We start from the raw sequence: 23,055 nt of genomic DNA on the forward strand, positions 1-23,055 counted from the left end.
GTGATTTAAACAGCAGGAAGTCAACAGATAATGTCTAAAAGTGATAAATAAGTTGATAAATAGAAAAATCTGCATATTATTTAGAGATATTAAGATAATTACCAGAAAAATTAAAAACAAACCGTTATCGACCAGTAGATTCCCAGGTCAAGATGGCAGACTTACCATGTGTTTATCTCCACTCCCACCTGAGACCTTGTTAAAATGATAGTAAAGGAATTTAAAAAAAGGTATAAAAACACAATGATGAAGAGAATGAGAGCAGGTCCATCAGCAAAAGAGAGATTTCAACACATTTCTGGAAGACAGAAAGTAATGGAGGAATGGTAACTGATGGAGCATGGTGGAGGAAGCCATAGCCTGGAGTATGCATGGAGATGATGCCACCGAGGAAGGAGTTGATCTTTCTCTGCAGAAGCCTGGAATGTCTTGGGTCTTAACAATGCCAGGTATGATATAAAGTGGGAGTGAGATATTGGCTGAAAACAGGGAGATTAATTGGAAGGCTGTATATCAAATCATTAACCCACCCCTTGTGTACAATTCACAGCAGCCAGGTGTCTACCCATTAGACAAAACCCGGAGGGTTCTTAGCTAACAAAACTGAACCTCAGAGAAAAGATCTTTGCATTCTGGCATTTGGGGACTCTGCAGCATAGCAGTTCAATTCTCCTCCAATCATCCTAAAGGGAAGCCACCAGTCACCTAGCACTGTCCCCCATACACAGAGCTTCCAATCAGGTATTTGTTGCTAAATTCCTAAGTATGAGTATACAACCATGGATTACCAGGCATTTGAGAAACAGCCACAAATTAAGAGAGACCAAAATAAGCAAATAGGGTAAAATGAACCACAAAGGAAACATATTTTTTTAAAAAGAAAAAAAATATATAAAAATACCTCTATTGTACCCAGAGAGTCAAGATACTAGTGCACCCACTAAACAAGAACTGAATGCTGTAAGAAAGGAAAAGGAACATGAATGGATATTTGGAAGTTTTAAAATGTGATTGTCGAAAAGAAATGTGATAGAATAGTTGAAAGATAAAAGTTCAATCTATTCCCAAAAGGAAGAGAGGGAAGGGAGGGAGGGAGTGAAAATGAGATTGAGGGAGAGAACAGATAAAAACTACAAAAGATCAATTCAGAAGGAGTTCCCAGAGAGAACAAAGAAACTGGAAGGGAGGAATGTATTCAATAAAAAAGAGAATTCCCCAGAGTTAAAGAACTTCAAAATGAAGGGACCTAACCAGTGACCAACACTACAAATGACAAATCCCCAAACCTAAACACATAATTATAAAATTTCAGAACACCAAGAATATAATTTTTTAAAAATAACTAAAGTGGGGGTGGGCAGGTGGGCAGAGAAGTACTTTTCCCTGTTTCTCTCCCCAACTACAACTAAAATCCTGGGGCATTGTATATAAACCTAAGAAGGCTCTGAGAAGTGAAAAGAAGGCAAACATGCTAGAGATCCTGGCAGCAGAGAAGTGACATGGTGGTGAATTCCCTTGGTTTGCTTTTTGACTCAACACATCCCAGACCTGGTGCTAGAGAAAGTGGCAATGAGATAACTCCACTCCAGCACAACACAACAGAAAAAAACACTGTGGTCCCACCAGCAAATGCCAAGTGTGGAGCTTAGACTTCTACCATCACTGGCTGTAAAAAGTCACCCCTCTCCCTTCCTACTGGGATGGTTATCAGAGAAGTTTGAGTAGGGAGCTGCAACTCCCATTTCCCCACCCAAGAATGAGGAAACCCTCCTCCTCGGTTGTCAACAGAAACTAGACTTCCATGCCCGCCTGGCAGTAATGAGGCAGTGTCCCCTCTTTCACTGCTGGAACAGTGTCTGAGGAGGCAAGCTGAAACAGAATGCCCAGGTTTCAACAGAAAATTACTCATCATACCAAGAACCAAGAAAATCTCAACCTGAAATGAGAAAAGACACTCAATAGACTCCAACACTGATATGAGGTGTTAAAAATTATCTGACAAGGGAGGCATCATAAAAATGCCTCAATGTACAATTAGGAACATGCTTAAAGCAAATTAAAAAATAGAAACTATCAGTAAAGAAAAAAGATAAAAAGAAGAATCAAATGGAAATTTTAAAGTGAAAACTACAATAACCAAAACAAAAACCTCAAAGGATTGGACTAACATCAAAACGGAGAAAACAGAGTAAAGAATCAGTGAACCTGGAGATAGTGAACTTGGAGAACGATAGAAATCACCCAAACTGAAAAACAAAAAGACTGGAAAAATAGTGAACAGAACCTTAGGGACCCGTGAAACTATAACAAACGACCTAACATTTGTGTCATTGAGATCCTGGAAGGAGGAAAAAAAAAAAAGTGCGGGGAAAGTTACCTATAAAGCCATGAGACTCAGACTGTTATCAGACTGTTTATCATCAAAATTTGATGCTAGAAGAAAGTGGAGCAATGCCTTCAAAGTTCTGTGGGAAAATTATGTTGAACCTCAAGCTTTATAGCCAAATATAAGGATGGAATAAAGGTCTTTTCAGACATGCAAAGACAGGAAGTCTAACTCCTACAAACTTTTCTGAGAAAGTTACTTGAGGAGGTGCTCCATCAAAATAATGAGAAAAACAAACAAACCCTGAGAACAACAAATAGTGGATATGAACAAGCAAAGCAGAGAAGGAAGGTTCCAAAATGACAGCCCATGCATCAGGCCTAGAGAGCAACTAGTTCAGATTTGAGGAAGAGTATAAGAGGGCTCCAGGAAGAAGATGTCCTGGAGGGGGGGAAAAAGTAGGCTTGATGGAATATTTAATGTAATAGAGATTTCTGAGAAGAAAAAAATTAGAATATATGATAAAGTAAAAAACGGTGAAAGATAAAAAGAGAATTAGAAACTTGAGGGGAAAATGAAAAACTACAAGGAAAAATTATAAAAAGTACATTAAATGGCTTCTTCAGTGAACAATATTTACAGTTATATTAATATAATCACTTACCGCTTTTCAACTTTCCAAATCAAACTATCAAGCTACAGACAACACGCATACCAAAAATCTTAATCATGATTACAGAATTCAACGTTATCAATTTTGACAATATAAAAGACCAGATGACAGAAGTTAGGGAGGTTGACAGTGGAAGGTGTAAAAAAGAAAAGACATTCTCATCTAACAAAGTTCTGGTTGTTAAGAAATATTGTCTCTAAGTCATGGAAAATGAAATAAAGGTGCCATTTAAATTCAGAAAAGTAGTACAGAAACTAAATTATATGAGAAGCGGGTAAGACAAGAATTGAACTTGGTGTAATCTAAATCATTTGTCATAGCAGGACACCAATGGATTAATGTCTGAAACTGATAAAAGACAAATGCTCACATAACACAATACTTAGAAATGGAGGGCACAATCAGAAGAAATAACTAAAAGTGGCTGCTAATAACGAAAGGTGGTAGAGTGGGAGTGGGGCTGTGGAACTCACTTTTCCTATCTTTTTGTAACTGATTTAAGTTTATTGATGTCTTCTACATAACGTGCCTACATTACTTCTATTTTAAAATGAAGACATATTTAATTTTTAAAAACACAGAAAAAGGACACTCCTGCCCACTACTTCCTCCAAATTCCCTTGTTCCTGCAGACCTAATGGCGGCAGAATAGAAAAAACTTCAGCAAACTTGCAGTCTCCCTTCCTGCCTCTCCCTTCTGTGCAGCTCTTCTGCAGTCAAACTGCAAGCTTTATTAGCCTGCAGTCATCCCATTTATACCCACCTCCTGGCTTGTTTTCATCTCCCAGGCCTGGAGAGCACTTACTCCTCATGTCTACCAGTTGGGATCCTCTCTACTTATTTTTCAAGGCTCAGCTCAAAATCTACCTCCAAAGTCTTCCTTGGTCCCCTGGTAGAACTTTTTCCTCGCTCCTCAGGGACTCCCAAGTCTTCATTTGTGCCCCTAATTATGATACTTAGCTGTTCTCTCTCCCAAGTATATTACTTGGGTCAGTATCTCATGCTTGCAACCATCTTTCACACTGGCTACCAGAGTGATCTTCCTAAAATACCAATCTGACTCCGCCACTCTCCTTCTACAGCTACACTCTGTCAAACCCGTCTACAGTTCCCCATTGCCCACAGGGTCAAAGCTAAGCTCGACTGCCTGGTTTTTACCACTTTTTCTAATATCCATTCCCCCCAAAATCCATGCACTTCCACACTCTTCATAGAACTTTACTCAGGCAGCTCTTCTGCTTGGAATATTCTATAGCTACCCTTTCTACATGGTACATACCAACTCTTCCTTCAAGATTCAGTTCAAGCACCCCCTTCTCTATAAAGGCTTGCCTGAGCACTCCCTCCATCCTACCCCATCCCACAGAGGAATGGTCCTATATTCTCACCCTGCCTCATCTAGACTTCTGCTCTATAATCTCTCGCCTTTGGTGCACTCACCTGCGTCCCCAATTAAACTATGAATTCCTAGACTCTGGGGAGTACATCTCATCCCCAGAACCTAGCACAAGGCCCGACATAATGCAGGAACTCAATGTGTGCTTGCTGACCAAATGGGTGCAAAAGTGATGACAAAGTGGATCCGAGAAAGAACAAAGGAGCCAACAAACGAGTGAATACTTACATCAATGCCTGAGTGCAGAATATGTGAAAATGAATGAGTTCTCCACTAATAGGTGAACAGATGAACAAGTGGCTGAACGAATGAGAAAAAGAAGCCAGTACGTAAATGAATGAGAAGTGCCTGTGCCAGTGAGGATGTGAAAGAAAGAATGACTTCCCACCTGTGTCTGGTTTCAAACCCACGTGGAAGACCTTCTGCCCTGCTTTCCACCCATCTACAGTGCACACCAGTGTTAACGTCTTTTAGATTACAAGAACAGACACACTCAGGTTAGTGATGGAGATTTATTGAAGCATTCATAGGGAAATAAGGAAGACAAAAACAGCTACACAGGCAGCCTCATGGAGGAACAGAAACTCGAAAATGGTTCACGATCCAAAGCAGCTCTAGAGCCTGGCTTATCTTGTCACCCCCTCAGCTGCAGGCATCTGTTGCTCCCTTCTCTAGTGCTTCCCAAAATGGTGACTCAACTTCTTTCTGGCTGTATTTATACTCCTCCTACTGCTACTTAGACTACCTTTCTTTCTTTTCTTTTTTTCCTGCTACCCTCCTTGCTAGTGCTTGGCCTTTGGGGGCCTCATTGCTTCTTGGCCTCCTGGCTCCTGCAGCTTCCTGGCTTCCAGGGCTTCAGTTCCAGTTCATCCAGGGCTTCTCTTGTGTTGTAGCTTCTGTTTGCCTGGTCATTCCTGCAGCCTCTTCGATTCCTGTTGCCTTGCTACCTTGTGGCTCTGAGAGTCTCATTGCTTCTGCTGCCTCCTGGATCTTGTCATTCAAGCCTTCTGCTGCTTCATGGATCTCACATTCAGGGTTTTGTCTCATGGTTTCTGTTCCTCATGGCTCCTGCTACATTGTGGCTCCTATTGCTTCATGGCTTCTGTGTCCTTTTGGCCCAATGTTGTCTTGCTGCTTCATGGCTTCTGCTATCTTGTGGCCCCATGTTCTCATGATATAAATGTTTCATGGTCCCTGCAGCTTTCTCCTTGCTTTTGCTGTTCAGCTTCTGGCACCCCTCATCCATCACTTCTGTCTTGCTAAATGCTAATTAATAGTTCACTTCTGAATGCCTCACATTTAGCTTCCCTGGAGGCCATTTGATACAGGCCATACCTATGAGGTGGAGTTCTTACACCCGTCCACCTAATAGGCTATGGCCTGGAGATTGGCTGTCCTTGAGTCAGATACTATCCCAAACCAACTGTGGCCAGGACTGTGAGGTCACATGGTACAGAGCATGGCAACTCATGCTTAAGAAACCCCTTAGAAGGGACTGTGGGCATGGCAGGTTTGCTGACGGTTTCCAGAAGGGGGCAGTGTAATTGGCAAGCTTCTTGTTTGGCCTGTCCAGTATACCAACCTTCAAGGCCAACCTAAGTCCCACCTTCTCCCTTGCCACCTCTGCCTGTCCTATCTGTGAAGGGAGAGATCAAGGCTCTAGTGGTGATGTGGAAGGGAACTTAGGTTCCACTTCTGGCTCTGAAACTTTCTAGTAATGGGACCTTGGGCAAGTTCCTTCCCCTCCCAGGGCCTCAGGAGGGGGATGGACAAAGTCTGTAAGTTCCCTTACAGGTCTGACATCTGGGCATCTCACTTTAGGTTACTGTCTAAGGAATGGGAGTCTTACCTGGGGAAGCCCTCAAAAACATCTCTTGAGGTAGGAAAGAGGGAGTCAGAGTCCTGGCTTGGAAGAGCCTCACTGCATACAGGAGGTGCTTAGCCAAGATTTATTGAACTGGATGAATGAATCAATGGCTTGGGGGAGAGGGGGAGGGAGGGGACCACACAACACACAGAAACTTTTAACTAACTTGAGGGAAGAATTCCAGTGGCTGAGGCTGGAAGGAGATTCTGACTTAGATGGATGAGGAAAGAGAAAGACTGGAATAGGGTAGGAATCTGGGCTACTGATGGGCACTCATTCTATCCTCTCAGTCACCCTCCACATCCAGTGATCCTCAGTCATCAAGTCTGGCTCACACTTTTATTGCTTCCAATCCATTCTCACTGCCCTTGCCCTTGAGTAGGCCTCCTGGGCTTTTCAACAGCTTCCTAGCTGATCTCCCTGTCTCCATTTTCCATCACAAATGCATTCATTCACATATTCATTCACTCAAAAACTATTTATTGGGTGCCTGTTTTGGGTCAGGCACTGTGCTTTTTGCTGGGGATATGCCAGTAGCAAGATAACCCCAGGCCCATCCCTGTGGTGCTTTCTGCTTACTCAGAGACAAAACAAGCAAACACACAGTGAGAAATTGAGCCAACGGGGAAACTACAGGCGTGGGAGCATATAGTATGCACATTTAACCTAATCCATTTCCAGTGGCTGACCAGAAAGAGGTTTATTAAATTCGCATCTGACCCAGCGTCTCCCCTGCTTAAAACCATTCCATGGCTCCCACAGTGCCTTCCAGCTACAGTTCCCAAAGCTGGCTATACCCTACAGTCATGTGCTCATTTTTCTAAGCACTCAAGATCCTGAGGCCTTACCCCAGTTACAGAAATCAAACTTTTCGAAGCTGGGGCCCAGAATGCTCCACGTGGTTCTGGTGCATAGCCAGTCTGGGAACCACACTGTCTCATGAGAGAAATCTGAACTCTGTTAAATCTTGTTTCAGTACTTCTGAACTGTTTTTGCTGTTTCTTGTCTTCAGGTTTTTGTGCATAATGTCCCCACTCCCTGAAAATTCCTTCCACTTCAACTAGGTAATTCCTACCAGGCTCTCAAGACTCAGCTCAGGTGTCACCTCCTAGACTAGAGGATGCCTTCCCTGAACCTCTGTATAAGCTACAGGCCCTTCCTTTTCCACACTCCTATCAGAGAGCTATCAGACTGCATGGTTAATGGCTGTTCTAGGAATTGCCTCCCCTAACTAGTGAGCTCCTCAAAGGCGGGGCAAAGATTTGACTCATGTTTATTTCCCTGGTGGGCAACACAGTGATTCCCAGAGTGAAGTGCCCAGTTAAAGGTAAACACGGTCATGGAGCACTCTTCAACTCCCTAGACCAAGGCTACTGGGTCCAGGGTATAAGGGAGTCAACCTAGCATCCTCCAACAAGTCCTAGGGATTCTATTTGGATCCAGCTTACTCCTGGAAACACACTGTGCCATAAGCTCTCACCTGAGCACAGCCTTCACTGAGCACATGCTCCTTTGTGATGGTAGAAAGCAGGCGGCACAGTGGGAAAGCACTGGGCAAGCAGAGATCCCTCCTAGTTGAAGTCTAGATTCTACCAATGACCCACTGGGTTCTAGGACAAAGCCTTTCACCTCTCTGATCCTTAGGACCTAAGTGCTCTGCAGCACTTGTGTCCCTGTGGGCCAGGGCTTTAGTCCAAGCATCTCATCTAATCCTTTCCACCATGTGAGGTAAGAATTAGGTATCCAGATTATTATCCACACCTACTGAATTAGATTTTCAGGGGTGGGACCAGAGCAAGGAGCTCCACATCCTTTGGATGTGGGGGTGCAGCAGGGAACAGCTGCTTTGCATTGTAAGCCCTTCTGTACTATTTTACTTCCTAATCGGTGTATATATTGCTTTGATTTTTAAAAAAGAAAAAAGAAAAATCTTCACAAGTTATACTGGTGCACAGCCAAGGTTGAAAACCACCCTTGTAGTGGAGAAAGCACAAGACTGAATTGGGAGGGGCCTGGGTTCAAATTCTTACTGTTACCTGGCAGCTGGGTCACTTAAACTTCCTGGGCCTCAGTTTCCTCATCTGTAAAGTGGGGCAAATAGCAATTGCTACCCTGAAAGGCCTGGGATGATCTAGGTGTCAGCCAAACTCCTTCCAGCACACTTCATCTTCCCTACATTGCTGCAAAATAGGGCACAGATTAAGTCCTTTTCTATGTGAGGAAACTGAGATCCAGGAAGGTGAAGTAATGAGCTCAAGTTTCTACAGCTAGGATTTGAACCAGGGCGACTCCCAAATTGTGCTTTCAGATATGCCAGCATTTCCCAAACTACAGCACATGTACCACTGGTGGTATGTGACTTCTTTGGTTGAACACAGACAAATTTATTTTGAGTTATGCCTTTCAATATGTATTAGAAAAATACATAATTAGCATATCAAACCCATGGTTTCATGGCTATCACTACTTAGGATGAAACTGAAGTAGATAACAATGTTACACCTAAGACAACCTCAAGAAAAAGATTGAGTAAATAGTACAGGAGGGCAATTTGGAAGCCTCTATTTAAAACAAAAATATAAATAGTCTATGACTCTGCAATTCAACTTCTAGGAAGCAACCCTAGATAAATTCATATACACATGCACGCACACACACACACACATAAATGTTCCTGTGTTGTATTTTGTAATAGCAAAAAGAGAAAACAGTCTTAACTAGCTATCACAAAAGAAATGGGTACGATGTGATAGAGTCATATGATGGCACTCCATACGGCAATTACAAAGGATGAATTGAATCTACATTTAGCAAAAACATGCATAGATCTCAAAAACTGTTAAACAAGGAAAGCAAATTGCAGAACGACTCAATATACCATTTGTATTAATACACAATATTTTCAATGAGCTCATATATGTCAAAGTCTTAAAACTGTCTAGATGGATGTACAACAAACACAACAGCAGTTTAGAGGGGGACGGGCAATGGTAGTCAAACAAGGCTAGCTCTACTTATAATTCTGACGTCTTAGAGAATGGATTCATGAGTCACTTGAGTAATCAGAACAAATTTAACTTTGAAGAAACAAGAATGCGGTATACAATCAGGACAAGGTGATGGTCTGACAGTGTATGAGAACGAGCATAGGCTGACCTCATGGCAGCAGGCTCTGCTGCCTTTGCACGGTCCCTGCAGCTGACACAGGTTAGTTCCCAGAAGGAACTTCACACACATTCGGCCGGGATGTGGCCCAGGCTACCTCTCCCCGACTTCCTCATGACCCGGGTTGGGGCCCAGGCACCTGGTTACCATACATGATTGAAGCTATAGGCTTCCTTAAGCCCTTCACTTACCGGGTAAACCCCATCAGTGCCCTGGAACTTTCTCAGTAACCAAGGCATTTAGCATCTCCCAGATCTGGAGGTTCTTTCCGTCCCCAACAACTGGGATCAGAGCTCTCAGGGGTCCAGGTATGAGAAGGCTTATATTCTGAGGGGTTGGCACCTAGTGGGCTCCAAGCAGGGATAAGGCCCCCAGTGAGGAGCTTGACATCATTAAATCCTATGAGGTAGGTAATATTGTTAGCCCCATTTTACAGATGAGGAAACTGAGGCACAGAAAGGTCAAATGACTTGCCCAACATCAAACTAGTGATTTAAAAAAAAGGACTAGAACCCACAAATGTCTGTCCCCAGAGCCCAGGTTCCACTCCTAGTGCCCAACCAAATCCTACCAATTTGTCAAGGTTCAGCTCAAATGTGACCTTCTCCAGGAAGTCTGGAGGTGATCATCCTCTTCTCAAACTCAAAGTACCTATAAATATGATTCAGCTGACCACGAGAAACCATGAACCCACTGCATCTCCTTGGTAGGAGGGTAGAGATCATATCTGATTTAGCTCTGTATTTCTAGAATAGAGCCTGACAAATAGAAGGTGCTCAATATATGTCTGATGAATACACAAATGAACAAAAACACAAATGAGTGAATGAGGGCAATTTCATGTGACTGATTCCTATGAGGTCCTGAATACCTTTGCCCAGCTCTGGGGTGCTGTCATACTAAGCTCTCTTGGAATCAAATTCAGCCTAGGCTCCTTCTAAAATGGATCTCCAATATCTTTTATTATTTTGCAAGCACGCCCATATGCACACATGCGGACACATATATACACACATACATACCCACACACAAGCAAGATGCAAGGGGCCCAACCCATGATTATGGGTGATGGGAGGAGGGGGGAGGTCTGGAAGAGGGGAAGATAGGGAATGGACAGATGGCCCTGTTCAGCTCAGTTCAGCTCAGCACCTCCTTCCAAAGGCCAGGATGCTCCCTGAAGCTCAGGAATTTTTGCTCCAGACCTAACATCACCTCTGTTCCTCTTCGTGCTTGACAGCAATGCCTAAATCCCACGACTATACTAAACAGGGACGGGAGGTAGGGGAAGGTTGGGAGCCAAATATCCAGAGATTGGGAGAGGGGCAGCTTAGGGTTCCAGACAGGGCAGGAGGGCAGAACTACTCCTACTGCTCATTGGGGTTGGGGTTGGCATCTGGGTACTTGGTGAGGTCGAAGGTCAGGACTTTGCTGATCACACAGTCCCCTTGCTGAAGGAGGAGGGAGAAAAAGAAAAATGAAATTGTAAGGAGAGAATTAAGGGGGGGGGGTCTGGCGCCCCAGGACCGGGGGCCTCAAACCCTCCTCCCTACATACCTGCCCAAAGCCCAGGCAATGGTTCTCTCTGGGTGTGAGGATGTGCTCGGTCCCATGTGCCTTTTCTCCCTGCCTACCTCTGCATTCTCCTCCTTTTCTTTGTTGTCTGGCTCCTCTGCCTGGCCTTTCCACCTGTCCCCAGACGCAATAGCCCTGCCCAGCTGGGCCGGCTAAGCCTCTAGGGCAGGGCTCCAACAAGCCCAGATGGCTGTTCAGGTCCTGAGTCCCTATGCTCCCCCGCCCCCATGGCCCTCCACTGCAGCCTTCCCTTCCTGCCCTGGGGAGTCAGGCAGGGAGTGGGGCTGGCTCCTGAGCCAGGCCCGCCCTACCTCGGGGTAGACTCCAATGAGGCTCTCAGCCTTGGTGTAGAACTCCTCCTTGAGAGAGATGACGATGGCCTGGAAGTTGCAAGTCGACTGCTCCTTGATGTAATTTGCCACCTGTGGGAGGGGCCGCCAGGCACTTAGCAGGGCTGAAGCCCTAACACTCCCTTGTGTTTTCCAGTCAGAACCAGAGGCAGAGGGTGGGGTAAGGGGTGGAGGGTAGGGGGAAGAGAGCCTGAGAGGCCACTGAATAGCACGGCGTGGATGGATGGCCCTGGGCCCAGCTTCCTGGGCACAGACAGCAGGCAGCATGAACGGCTAGAGCACACTCAGGAGTTGCTCCCTGAAACCCAGCCCCAACCTAGGGGCCTCCCTCCCGGGCCCCACTCTCCTTGCACCCACCTTGCCAATGTTGGTGTTATCCAGGGCAGCATCGATCTCATCCAGGACGAAGAAGGGGGCTGGCTTGTAGCTGGGAGGGAACCAGTAGGTGAGCTGACACTGATGGGGGCAGGAGTGAGGCAGGATAGCCCCACGGCCCATCTCACAGGCCAGCATCACCCTCCACTTCTTCAGAGACTAAAAAACCCAGGTCTTAATGTTGCCTGAGCCCCAGAAGGCCAGTTTACCAACTGAACCCTCTTGTGCAACCAACCTTGTGCTCCAGGATTCTATAGAACCAGAAGAAGACATGGTTCTCTCCAGAGCTTCCAGACCGGCTGGGGAGATAGAGCTGTCCCAGGCTCTGACCAATCTGTCCAAGCTACCTGGAGGTCTACCCCACCCACCTGCACCATGCTGTTGTGTCTTCCTGCCTCTCGGCACACGAGGCACCCAGCTGCCTAGAACACCTCCTGGTGTCTTCGGCTAACTTCTACTCATCCTTTGCATTTCCTGCTCAAGTGTTACCTGCCCTCGAAAGCCTTTCCTGACCACCCACACCCTCCCCAACGCTGGGTTGGTGTCCCTCCTCTGTGCAACCACAACATACACACTCACCCGGTTACAACACTTAGCTCACTGTTTACACATCTGGCTTTCATTAGACCATGAGCTCCTCAAGGACAGAGACCATGTCTGACACATCTGTGTCCCTAATCCCCCAAGAGTCTGGCACAGAGCAGCCCTCAAGAAATGCTCACTGAATGATGCTGTACAATCAAGTATTAAGTTGTGGGGGTCAGATTCAAGTATTACTGGCATTCAGGAGGGGGAGGTCAGGGTATGCCACAGTTGGTCAAAGCAGGCTTCCTAGAGGAACAGGAGGAGGAAAATGAGATGTGAAGGCGTGGTGATGGTCAAGCTAGATTTGCATAGAAAGGGCTAATTAGCCAGCAACCATGTAAGCAAAAGCCTGGTGGTGGGACTGAATACATGCGGGGGCCAGTGAGGGCATGCTGAGTGGATGAGGGTGGATGGGAAAGACAGGTCCAGGAAACCAAGGCCAGATGTGCTGTAGTAGGTAGGGAAACAGGGACGCAATCCAGATTCCACCAGAACATCTTCACCTCTGCAGATCTCTGCATGTCCTTGGGCCCCAGAGCCTCTGGTGGCCTCAGTTCAGTCTCTCCGTCAACTGCCCTGGTAAGAGCAGCCTTACCTGTGGATGGCAAAGAGCAAAGCCAGAGCCGCCACTGTTTTCTCCCCCCCTGACAAGTTGTCCATAGGCCGGAAGCGTTTGCCAGGAGCCACACAGTTATAGTTGATGCCATCCAGGTAGGGCTCCTCGGGGTTCTCGGGGCCCAGGAATGCCTAGGGAGAAGGCAGATGGGTCAGAATCTGGGTCTGGTCTAGATGAGGACAGGGACAGGAGGCCTAAAGGGCAGGGCAACGTGATGGTGGGGGCTAGCTGGGTACGGGACTCCAGCCTACCTGGGCACTGCTGTTGCGGGATAGAGCCTTGTAGATCTCATCGATGTTGGTGGCCACAGATTCAAAACAAGCATTGAAGCGGTCAAAGCGCTCCTTCTTGATCTGTTCGAATGCCTGCTTGGCTTTCTTGGCTCGCTTTCGGGCTGCCTCAAACTCTGCCACAAGGGAAAGACAGGTGACTCCTCAGTGCCCAGGCTCTGCCAAGGCTGAGGACCACGCCCTGGCAAGAATGACCTGTAAATGACAATTCACAGAGCAGGGACATCCCAAAGGGAGAGGAATGTTTGGGAAGGACCCCAGGAAAATGGCCCCACAACCACTTGTAACCATCGGGCCAGCCACACAGCACAAAGGAAGAAACGTAGGCCTGGAGCCACACAAACATGAATTCTACCTTGGGCTCAACCAGCAACCAGCTGTGTGACCTTGGGTGGGCCAATGACCCTCTCTGAACCTCAGCAGTTTTCCCCTCTATAAGACAGGTGTGGTAACTAACCCCTACTGTTTAGGGCTCTTGGGAGTTTCCAGAAAGCACATAAAAATGGGAGCGGCTGTGATGTGTAACAGGCCCTTGCTGTAACTTCAGCCTTCTGTCTTCACCTTAGACAGTAAAAGTAAAAGGGGTAAAAAAATCTTACCATCTGAGGTCTCCTGGAACTTGTCTCGGACACTTTCCAGCTTCTCCATGGCTTTCATGTTGGGGGCAGCAATACGCTGGAGTACACTTTGCTGCTCATTCAGCTTTTGCTGCAGTGTATTCATCTCCTGTTTGATCTCCTCCTCAGCCTGGGCATCCTGTAAACCCCAGGCCCAATGACATCAAGAGGGGCCAGGTCCCGGAGCTCAGGCCCCCACAAAGATGCTCCACCAAGCAGGGCCTGAGCACTTGCTCCATGCCGAAGGCAGGTTCTTCTTCCCTAGCACGTCTCCTCCCACAAGGTCCTACCTACAGCAACCATTCCCACCATCCCTGGAAATTACAGGCGGATGCCACTTTCTCATCTCTAGCCCTTCCCCCAGGCTGTCAACCTCTCTGTCTCTCAGGAGGAGCAGCTGGTGGTGCCCCTCTCTGGCTCTCAGCCCAGGCCATGAGCCAGCACCATCCCAGGGTGACCTAGAGGCTCCCACACAGGCTGGTCTGGACTCCACCTACAGCTCCACAATGAGTAAGGCAACTCACGCTTTCTGCTCAGATCACCACATCTGAGCAAATTCCATTTGAGTTTGGTTTTAGGTCTTATGGATATTGCAATGCATGTCTGGGCTTGTGCCTTTCTGCCACTTTGTCAATAAATATTTACTGAATGCCTTCCAAATGCCAGGCACTGGGGCCCTCATATCCTGTGAGCCATGGTTCCTGTGCTTACAGAGCTCATGGACTAACAGAGGAAGGCATATATATAAACAATCAGAACACTGTACAGTGAATACCAAAACAATGATAAACAGATGGTGCAGGGTCAGCACATAAGAAGGGCACCTAACTCAGACTCTGGGACTAGGGAAGACCTCTAGGAATATGCTTAAGCTCAGGCCTACGGGATGAACAGTGAGGACAGAGAGAAGGAACAGTCTATGCAGACAGGAGCATCACATGCAAAATCAAGGATATGCTCATGGTTCATTCAAGGAAATCAAAGCAATTCAAAAAAGTAATCAGTTTTAATAAATTTCAAAAGCCAAAAAAGGGCAATTCAGTACGGCAGTAATAGCAACTGTGAGTGTGCATGTGCACGCGTGCGCATGCACGCTGGGGGAAGAGGCAAGGCTGGAGACATGCAGAAGCCTGATGATAAAGGGCCTTTTAAGTCTTATAAGAGGTCTCGACTTTATCCCAAGGGAGGTGAGGTACCACTGAATGACTTCAAGCACAGGAAGGACATGAATACACACAAATGTATACATAAATATATATATTTTAGAAAAGCCCTTCTATAGAGCTCTATATACTGTTAAGAAGTAGTCTCTCGGATAGGTTATAATTGAAATATGCAAATATGCAAGGTACACAACAGACTGCTGTCTTTTATCTAAGAGAAGGAATATGAGTGTATTTACATACAAATATATTTGTATTTTTAAAATACAACAACAAAAAAAGGATAATCCAAAAACTAATTAAAATGATTACACATAGCAGAAGGGAGGCAAAGGGGACAAGAAGAAAAGTGAAACTTCTCTTTATGTACCTTGTATTATACTTTCAGCTTTAGACCATATGAAAATTTTGCAGAACTATGAAAAAAAATTAAATCAAAATGTGAAAACCACAGGGCCAAAAAACTGTTGGGAACAAGATATTCACAAGATACCAGAGAATCCCCCTGAAGATTACTTACTACTTACAAAGGTATGAAATCTGGCAATCGATACCTTAACAGAGGATCAAGCTTAACATCATGAATAGTGGGACATCCTCACATTACATATCTCCTGGCATGATGCAATATAGAGTACAGATCATCACCAATGAAATATTCTGGCCAAAAAATTACTTAACCCAAATCCATCAAGTCTCCAGACTAGATCGAATTTCCAATTTATAAGAAACACAAGGGTAGGTGGAACAAATCAAACAATAATGAAAGGAAACAGAGGCGCCTGGGTGGCTCAGTGGGTTAAGCCTCTGCCTTCGGCTCAGGTCATGATCTCAGGATCCTGGGATCGAGCCCCGCATCTGACTCTCTGCTCAGCCGGGAGCCTGCTCCCCACCCTCCTGCCTGTCCCTCTCCCTACCTGTGATCTCTCACTCTGTCATAAATAAATAAAATCTTTAAAAATTTTTTAAAAAAAATAATGAAAGGAAACAAACATATCCATAACACAGTCATTCAAGACAACACACAGACTCTTCGAAAGATCAGTGTCATGAAAGAAGGTGAGGGGACTGCTCCACATTAAAAGAAACTAAAAAGATAGAACACCCAAAAGCAATACATAAACCTTCACTGGATCATAGCTTAAAACAAACAATTATAAAAAACACTTCTGGAACAACTGGGGAAATTTGAATATGGGCAGTATATTAGATATGAAATTATTATTAATTTTCTTAGGTGTAATATGGAATTGCAGTTATGGAGCAGAATCCTTTGTTCTTAGCATGCTGAAATATTTAGAGGTGAAGTCTGTAACTTCCTTCAAATGGTTCAGCAAAAACAAAAAATGTGTAGTGTGGAAGGAGGGAATCAAGAGAGATGGAGAGAGAAAAAACTGGAAAAATGTTCATTGGTGAATCTACAGTGAAAGGTATATGGGTGTTCACTGCATTGTACTTTCAATTTTTCTGTAGGTTTGAAAATTTTCAAAATAAATTTGGAAAAAGAAGTCAAAATGCAAAAATGAGCAACCCCCTTAAAAATGAAAAACTAAACAAAGAAACATGACAATATATTAAGCTGGTTAAACACTCAGAGAATTCTTTCAAATTACTTTAAAATATAGGAACACGGCTGGCCATATATGCCCAATAAGCTATTAGCTTAACGGCAAAAAGGACCTCAAGGAAATCTTCAACAGCATTCATACATAAGTTGTTACTAATAATACCTCATTGTGATTTTCAAACTATTACATACAGAATAGGATAAAGTAAAATATGTTAATTATGTTAATGTTGCTAGGAACCAAGATTTTTAGCAAGAATAATTGGGGAGACTCAACCATAAAATCAATGATGTTAAAACTGTGAAAATTACAATTTCAATTGAAGTATCAATATAAACTCACATTTTCCCTCCAAAACAAAAAATGCACCTTGTAGCCCAGTCTACTGAAACATTCTAGAAGAACTGAGCAACCCAGCAGTCATGAGCACTCTGGTGTTCAGATGGTACTTGCTAAACAGCATTTCCCACTACAAGAAGTCAGAACTTCTCAGAGAGAAATGGCTAATGCCAGATCTTAAGGATGAGCCTGGACATACCAGAAAGCAGCGAAGACATAAAAGCCTGTAAGAGTTGTGTAAAAATGATTCAGAAGCCAATGGTTCCCACCGGCCTAAGAGGCAACTTGATCGACAAGAATAACCACCACAACAGAGTACAATACATCTCACATGTTTAAATCCATTAAGTTCAAAATGACACAAAAACAATTCAGTGAACAGGGGCACCTGGGTGGCTCAGTGGGTTAAGCCTCTGCCTTTGGCTCAGGTCATGATCTCGGGGTCCTGGAATCGAGCCCCGCATCGGGCTCTCTGCTCAGCAAGGAGCCTGCTTCCCCCTCCCCCTCTGCCTGCCTCTCTGACTACTTGTGATCTCTCTCACTCTCTCTCAAATAAATAAATAAAATCTTAAAAAACAAACAGACAACTCAATGAACAGATCTTGACAATGTCAGAAAACCAGCTCATTATTTTATAAACTAGTTAAATAAGAGAATCAAGTGCATATATATCCACCTTTCCTATACAAACTGTACCCCAGGGTAACCTAATGACTAGTAAGAGGAAATCTCTCTTCAGAGTATTCCAGTTAATAAAAATAAAGTAAGAAGATCACCATTTTGCAGCCACAGACAAATTAATCAACTGAGGCAATAACCACAACTGCAAGTCATACAAAAAGAACCATAACCAGACATCACCAACTTCCTGATGGGTGTTAACAACATCACTTATGAGGTAGTCTTGACCAAAACAAACCCCCAAACTTGAATCTAATCAAACCTCTGGATCTGAGCTGTCTAATACGGTAGCCATAAGCCCACATGTGACTACTGATTTTAATGACTGTTGACTGATTTAAAAACTGATATTCAACTTAGTTTCTAGAAAACTTTTAAGTATATCTGTAACAAACTAGGGTATGTGGTTCTTTTTTTCTATTGTAAAGTTTAAGATAGCTAAATACATACCACTTCTCAGCTAAGATCAAGTGTAAGACAGCTAATTACAGATCAAATATATCTGAGGAAAATACAGCATCCAAATTGAGATATGCTAGAAGTATAAACAGATACTGTATTTTCAAGACTTAGTACAGAGAGACTGTCAAATAGCCCATCAATAATTTTTATGTGTTTTACACTGAAGTAATTTCTGGATATATTGAGTTAAGCAAAAATACAGCATTAAAATCAATTTTACTTTCAAAAATAGGACATGTGGGTCATATCATATCTCTGTTTAACAGCACTGATCTAACTACCCACTTATAGGAACTACAGGGGATACCAGAACTACTTTTGTGCTTTGTTCTTGGAGAACATCAAAACAAATCATAGGATACAGGGGCGCCTGGGTGGCTCAGTTGGTTGAGTGTCTGACTCTTGGTTTCAGCTCAGATCACGGACTCAGGGTCATGGGATCAAACCCCTTATCGGGCTCTGCACTCAGCGCTGAGTCTGCTTGTCTCTCTCCTGCTCAAGTGCATGCACACTCTCTCTTAAATAAATAATCTTTAAAAAAACATAGGACACACTCAACAAAGTACAGAATGTGGAAAATCCTTCAGGAGAAATGAGCCAATTTCTTTAAAAACAAAAAATACTGCAAAGAAAAATAAAAACTGACGGAGGGGCATCTTATACAGTAGTCCCCCTTATCCACGGGGTACATTCTAAGACCCCAATTGGATGTCTAAAACCATAAACAGTGCCAAAGCCTATATACTATGTTTTTTCCTATACATACATACCTACAATAAAGCTTAATTTACAGATTAGGCACTGTAAAAAATTAACAGCAATAATCCAACAGAACAACAATATACTGTAATAAAAGTTACACGAATGGACTAGCACTCAAACTCTTACTGTACTGTAATCACCCTTCTTAGGAAAATGTGAGATGATAAAAAATGCCTACATGAGGAGATGGAAGTAAGGTGAATGACGTAGTAACTGTGACATAGCACCAGGTAGGCTACTGACCTTCTGACAATAGGTCAGAAGGAGGATCATCTGCTTCCAGACTGTGGTTGACCATGGTAACTGAAACCATGGAAAGCAATGGCACAGACAAAGGGGATTACCATTCATTAAATGAGACTTAAGGGACGTATCAACCAACTACCTCACACCAGACAGAATGGCTAAAATTAAGAAGTTAGGAAACGACAGATATTACGAGGGTATGGAGAAAAGGGAACCCTCCTACACTGCTGGTGGGAATGCAGGTTGGTGCAGCCACTCTGAAAAACTGTATGGAGGTTCCTCAAAAAGTTGACTATAGAGCTACCCTACAACCCAGCAACTGCACTAATGGGTATTTACCCCGAAGATACAAATGTAGTGACTGGAAGGGGCACATGCACCCCAATGTTTATAGCAGTAATGTCCACAATAGCTAGAAAAACTATGGAAAGAACCCAGATGTCTATCCATCTACAGATGAAAGGATAAAGAGAAGGTGGCATGCATGTATGCATGCGCGCGTGCGCGTACGTACACACACACACACACGCACACACTCACGGAATATTACACAGCCATCAAAAATGTAAACTTGCCACTTGCAATGACGTGGACAGAACTAGATGGTATTATGCTAAGCGAAATAAGTCAATCAGAGAATGACAATTATATGATCTCTCTGATATGTGTAATTTAAGAAACAAGGCAGAGGTTCCTAGAAGAGAGGAAAAAATAAAAAAAACCAGAGAGGAAGACAAACTATAAGAGACTCTTCATAAGAAACAGGGGCACCTGGGTGGCTCAGTCAGTTAAGTGTCTGCCTTTGGGTCAGGTCATGATCCCAGGGTCCTGGGATCAAGCCCCACATTGGGCTCTCTGCTCAGCGCAGAGCCTGCTTCTCCCTCTGCCTGCTGTTCCCTCTGCTTGCACACTCTCTCTCTCTCAAATAAATAAATAAAATACTTAGAAAAAAAAATCATAAGAAACAAACTGAGGGTGGTTGGAGGGGAAGAGGGAGGAGGGATGGGGTAACTAGGTGACGGACATTAAGGAGGGCACGTGACATAATAAGCACTGGGTATTATATAAGACTGATGAATCACAGGCCTGTACTTCTGAAACCAATAATACATTATATGTTAATTAAAATTTTACAAATGTTTAAAAAAACACACATCAACCAATCTCTGTATCAATCATCTATCTATATCTGTCATCTTATTCGACTCCCAATTCAAGCAAGCAAACTGTGTGTGTGCATGACAATCAGGGAAATGTGAATACTAATTATAATACTAAGAAATTATTTTATAATATATAGCTCTAATATTAAGGAATTAATTGGGTTTTCGGTATGATAATGATTCTAAGTAATTTTCAGAATTATCTCTTTTAGAGATACATTCTGAAATATTTACAAATAAAATGGCATGATGTCCAGAATTTGTAGCTAACCCTTGAACAAGGGGTTGGGGCACCAGCCCCCCACACATTCAAAAATCTACTTATATATTAACTTATGACTCCCCCAAAACTTAATTACTAATAGCCTCCTGTTGACTGGAAGCCTTACCAGTAACATAAACAGTGACTAACACACACTGTAAAGTAAGCTAGAGAAAAGAAAATGTTATTAAGAAAATCCATTTACAGTACTGTAAATGGCTATATTTGGCTATATTTGCCAAAGGAAATCTATGTATAAGTGGACCTATACAGTTCAAACCCATTTTATTCAAGGGTCGACTGTATTTTTAAATACAGGGGTGGGGAGAGAGGAGGAAGTGGATGGGGTGCACATAAAACAAGTTTGGCCATGAGATGATAACTGTTGAAACTGGTGATGGCTACACAAGATAGCATTGTGCTATTTTACTTTTGCATGTGACATTTTCCATAATAAAAATCTAAAAATAAGAACAAAAAAAATCAACCTGAAGTGGCTCCTACTGGACAAGGATGGGACAATATGAACATCAAGAAGAAAAATGACTCCGACAGAGTTACCAAAATACATTTAAACAGTTAAGTTTATAATAAATACAAATTAAAACCAGTAATACAAATTAAAACCTTACTGGTCACCTTTAAAGGTTACAAGGCAACTGCTTCATTCTGAAAGCTGGTAAATAAAGGAAAAGAATGAAGCATTTATCCTATCTTTTCTGTACTGGCTGTATTTCAAAGGAACCAAATAGTTGATATGGGAAAATTCTTTTTAGAATTCCAATAAACAAATGGAGAAGGAATGGAAGAATTAGGAAATTATCATTTTGCAACCCTTGATAGAGCTAGGCAATGTGATTAAGAGCTGTTAAAACTGGGGTGCCTGTGTGGCTCAGACAGTTAAGTGTCTGACTCTTGATTTCGGCTCAGGTCATGATCTCAGGGTCCTAAGATCGAGCCCGACATGGGGCTCTGTGCTCAGTGAGCAGTCTTCTTGTGATTCTCTTCTCTCCCTGTCCCGCTGACCATTTCCCCATGCATGCTCTCTCAAAGAAATAAAAAAAAAAAATACCTTAAAAAAAAAAAACAACTGCTAAAACCAATTTGTAAAAAAGCTAACAGGGAACTTCATAAAAATTGACGGGCTAGCAACACCTGAACCTGGTGATGATAATTTTTCTCTTAACTTTATATTATGTAAATTTTCAACAGACACAAAAAAGCAGAGAATACAATGCCCCCGCCCCATGTATGTACTTATTACCCAGCTTCAAAAATCATCAACTCATGGCCAATACTCTGCCATCTATACTCAATTCCTTTCTATCTTCAATTACTCTAAAGCAAATCTCAGACATACTACATCATCCACAAATATTTCAGTATATATCTCTAAAATGTTTCTGAATCTCAGCACTACTGACATTTTGGACCAGATGACTCATTGTTGTGAGGGCTGTCCTTTGTGCACTATAAGATGTTTAGCAGCATCCCTTCAATCTACCTACGAGACACTGTCAGTTAACCAATTATGACAAGTGGATGTTGCAAGTGTCTACAGACATTACCAAATGTCCCCTGGGGAGGCAAAACCCACGCACCGAGAACCACTGTTATAAAAGGTAATACTTAAAAAATAAAGCCACAATACCATCATCTCGCCTAAAAATATTAACAGCAATTTCTGAACATCATAAATTCTTTGGTCAGTGTTCAAATTATCCTGATTGTTTTGTAAAAAAAACAAACCAAAACAAAACAAAACTTCACAGGTTTTTCAAAGCACGTTTCAAATAAGGTACACATATCGCAATTGGCTGATCTATCTCTTAAGTCTCATTTAATGGATAAATTCCCCTTCCTCTTTGCAATGTATTCACAGAAATGCCACATATTCCAGTTGGTTGATTTGTCTCTTACAGTCAATAAAAATTTTCCCTCTCTGTTTAATTTCTTTCCTCTCATTTATCCATGGAAGAGACCAGGCCCATAGTTTCCCACCGTCTGGATTTAGCTAACTGCATCCATCCCTGTGTTTTAATTTAACACGTTCCTCTAGCACTGGTGTTTCATATAATTGGTGGCTATAAAAGCTTTATCAGATCCTTGAGTTTTTGACAAGAATATTTCACAGTTAATGTTGAACACTGACCAAACTTAGTACAAAGATCATGAAATGACATTCAATGTCAACTTATGCAACACAAAAGAAAGTTCACAAGTAGATAGCGCTACTTATGATGTATTCCTGCCAAAAATAAACAAAAAATGAACCAAATCCAATCACACCCTAGATTTAAGTACCAGTTCACAGGAAATACAGGGAATGGACGAACACGTTAAATAACATCATAGGACATAATCAAGCCAAATTCAGAATGTAGAAAATTCTACACAACCAATGACCCAGTTTCTTCCATAAACAGGTATAAAAAAATAAAATGATATAAGAAAATGGTTTTTTTAATGGTATTTATGGGATATTTGTGCAAATCTAAACATTTACTGAATATTAGGTGATATTGCAGTTAGTCTTCAAATTTTTTTGGTATGATATGGTTATGTTTTTTAAAATGT

The 23,055-nt window shown here is 43.0% G+C and overlaps 1 protein-coding gene across 1 annotated transcript in view; it reads right to left on the reverse strand.

Moving 5' to 3' along the window:
• Positions 1–8,928: 8,928 nt before the first annotated feature.
• Positions 8,929–23,055, reverse strand: part of SMC1A (structural maintenance of chromosomes 1A) — a 34,896-nt gene continuing 20,769 nt past the window's right edge. Inside the window, exons 20-25 of the mRNA XM_080794803.1 lie at positions 13,815–13,971; positions 13,177–13,331; positions 12,905–13,056; positions 11,707–11,776; positions 11,311–11,421; positions 8,929–10,875 (exon numbers count right to left, since the gene is read on the reverse strand). Coding sequence (XP_080650929.1) covers positions 10,792–10,875; positions 11,311–11,421; positions 11,707–11,776; positions 12,905–13,056; positions 13,177–13,331; positions 13,815–13,971 — 729 coding nt within the window. The 3' untranslated portion in view covers positions 8,929–10,791. The remainder of the gene's footprint in view (positions 10,876–11,310; positions 11,422–11,706; positions 11,777–12,904; positions 13,057–13,176; positions 13,332–13,814; positions 13,972–23,055) is intronic.

Source organism: Martes martes (assembly GCF_963455335.1).
Source record: "Martes martes genome assembly, chromosome: X".
NCBI classification, from domain to species: domain Eukaryota; kingdom Metazoa; phylum Chordata; class Mammalia; order Carnivora; family Mustelidae; genus Martes; species Martes martes.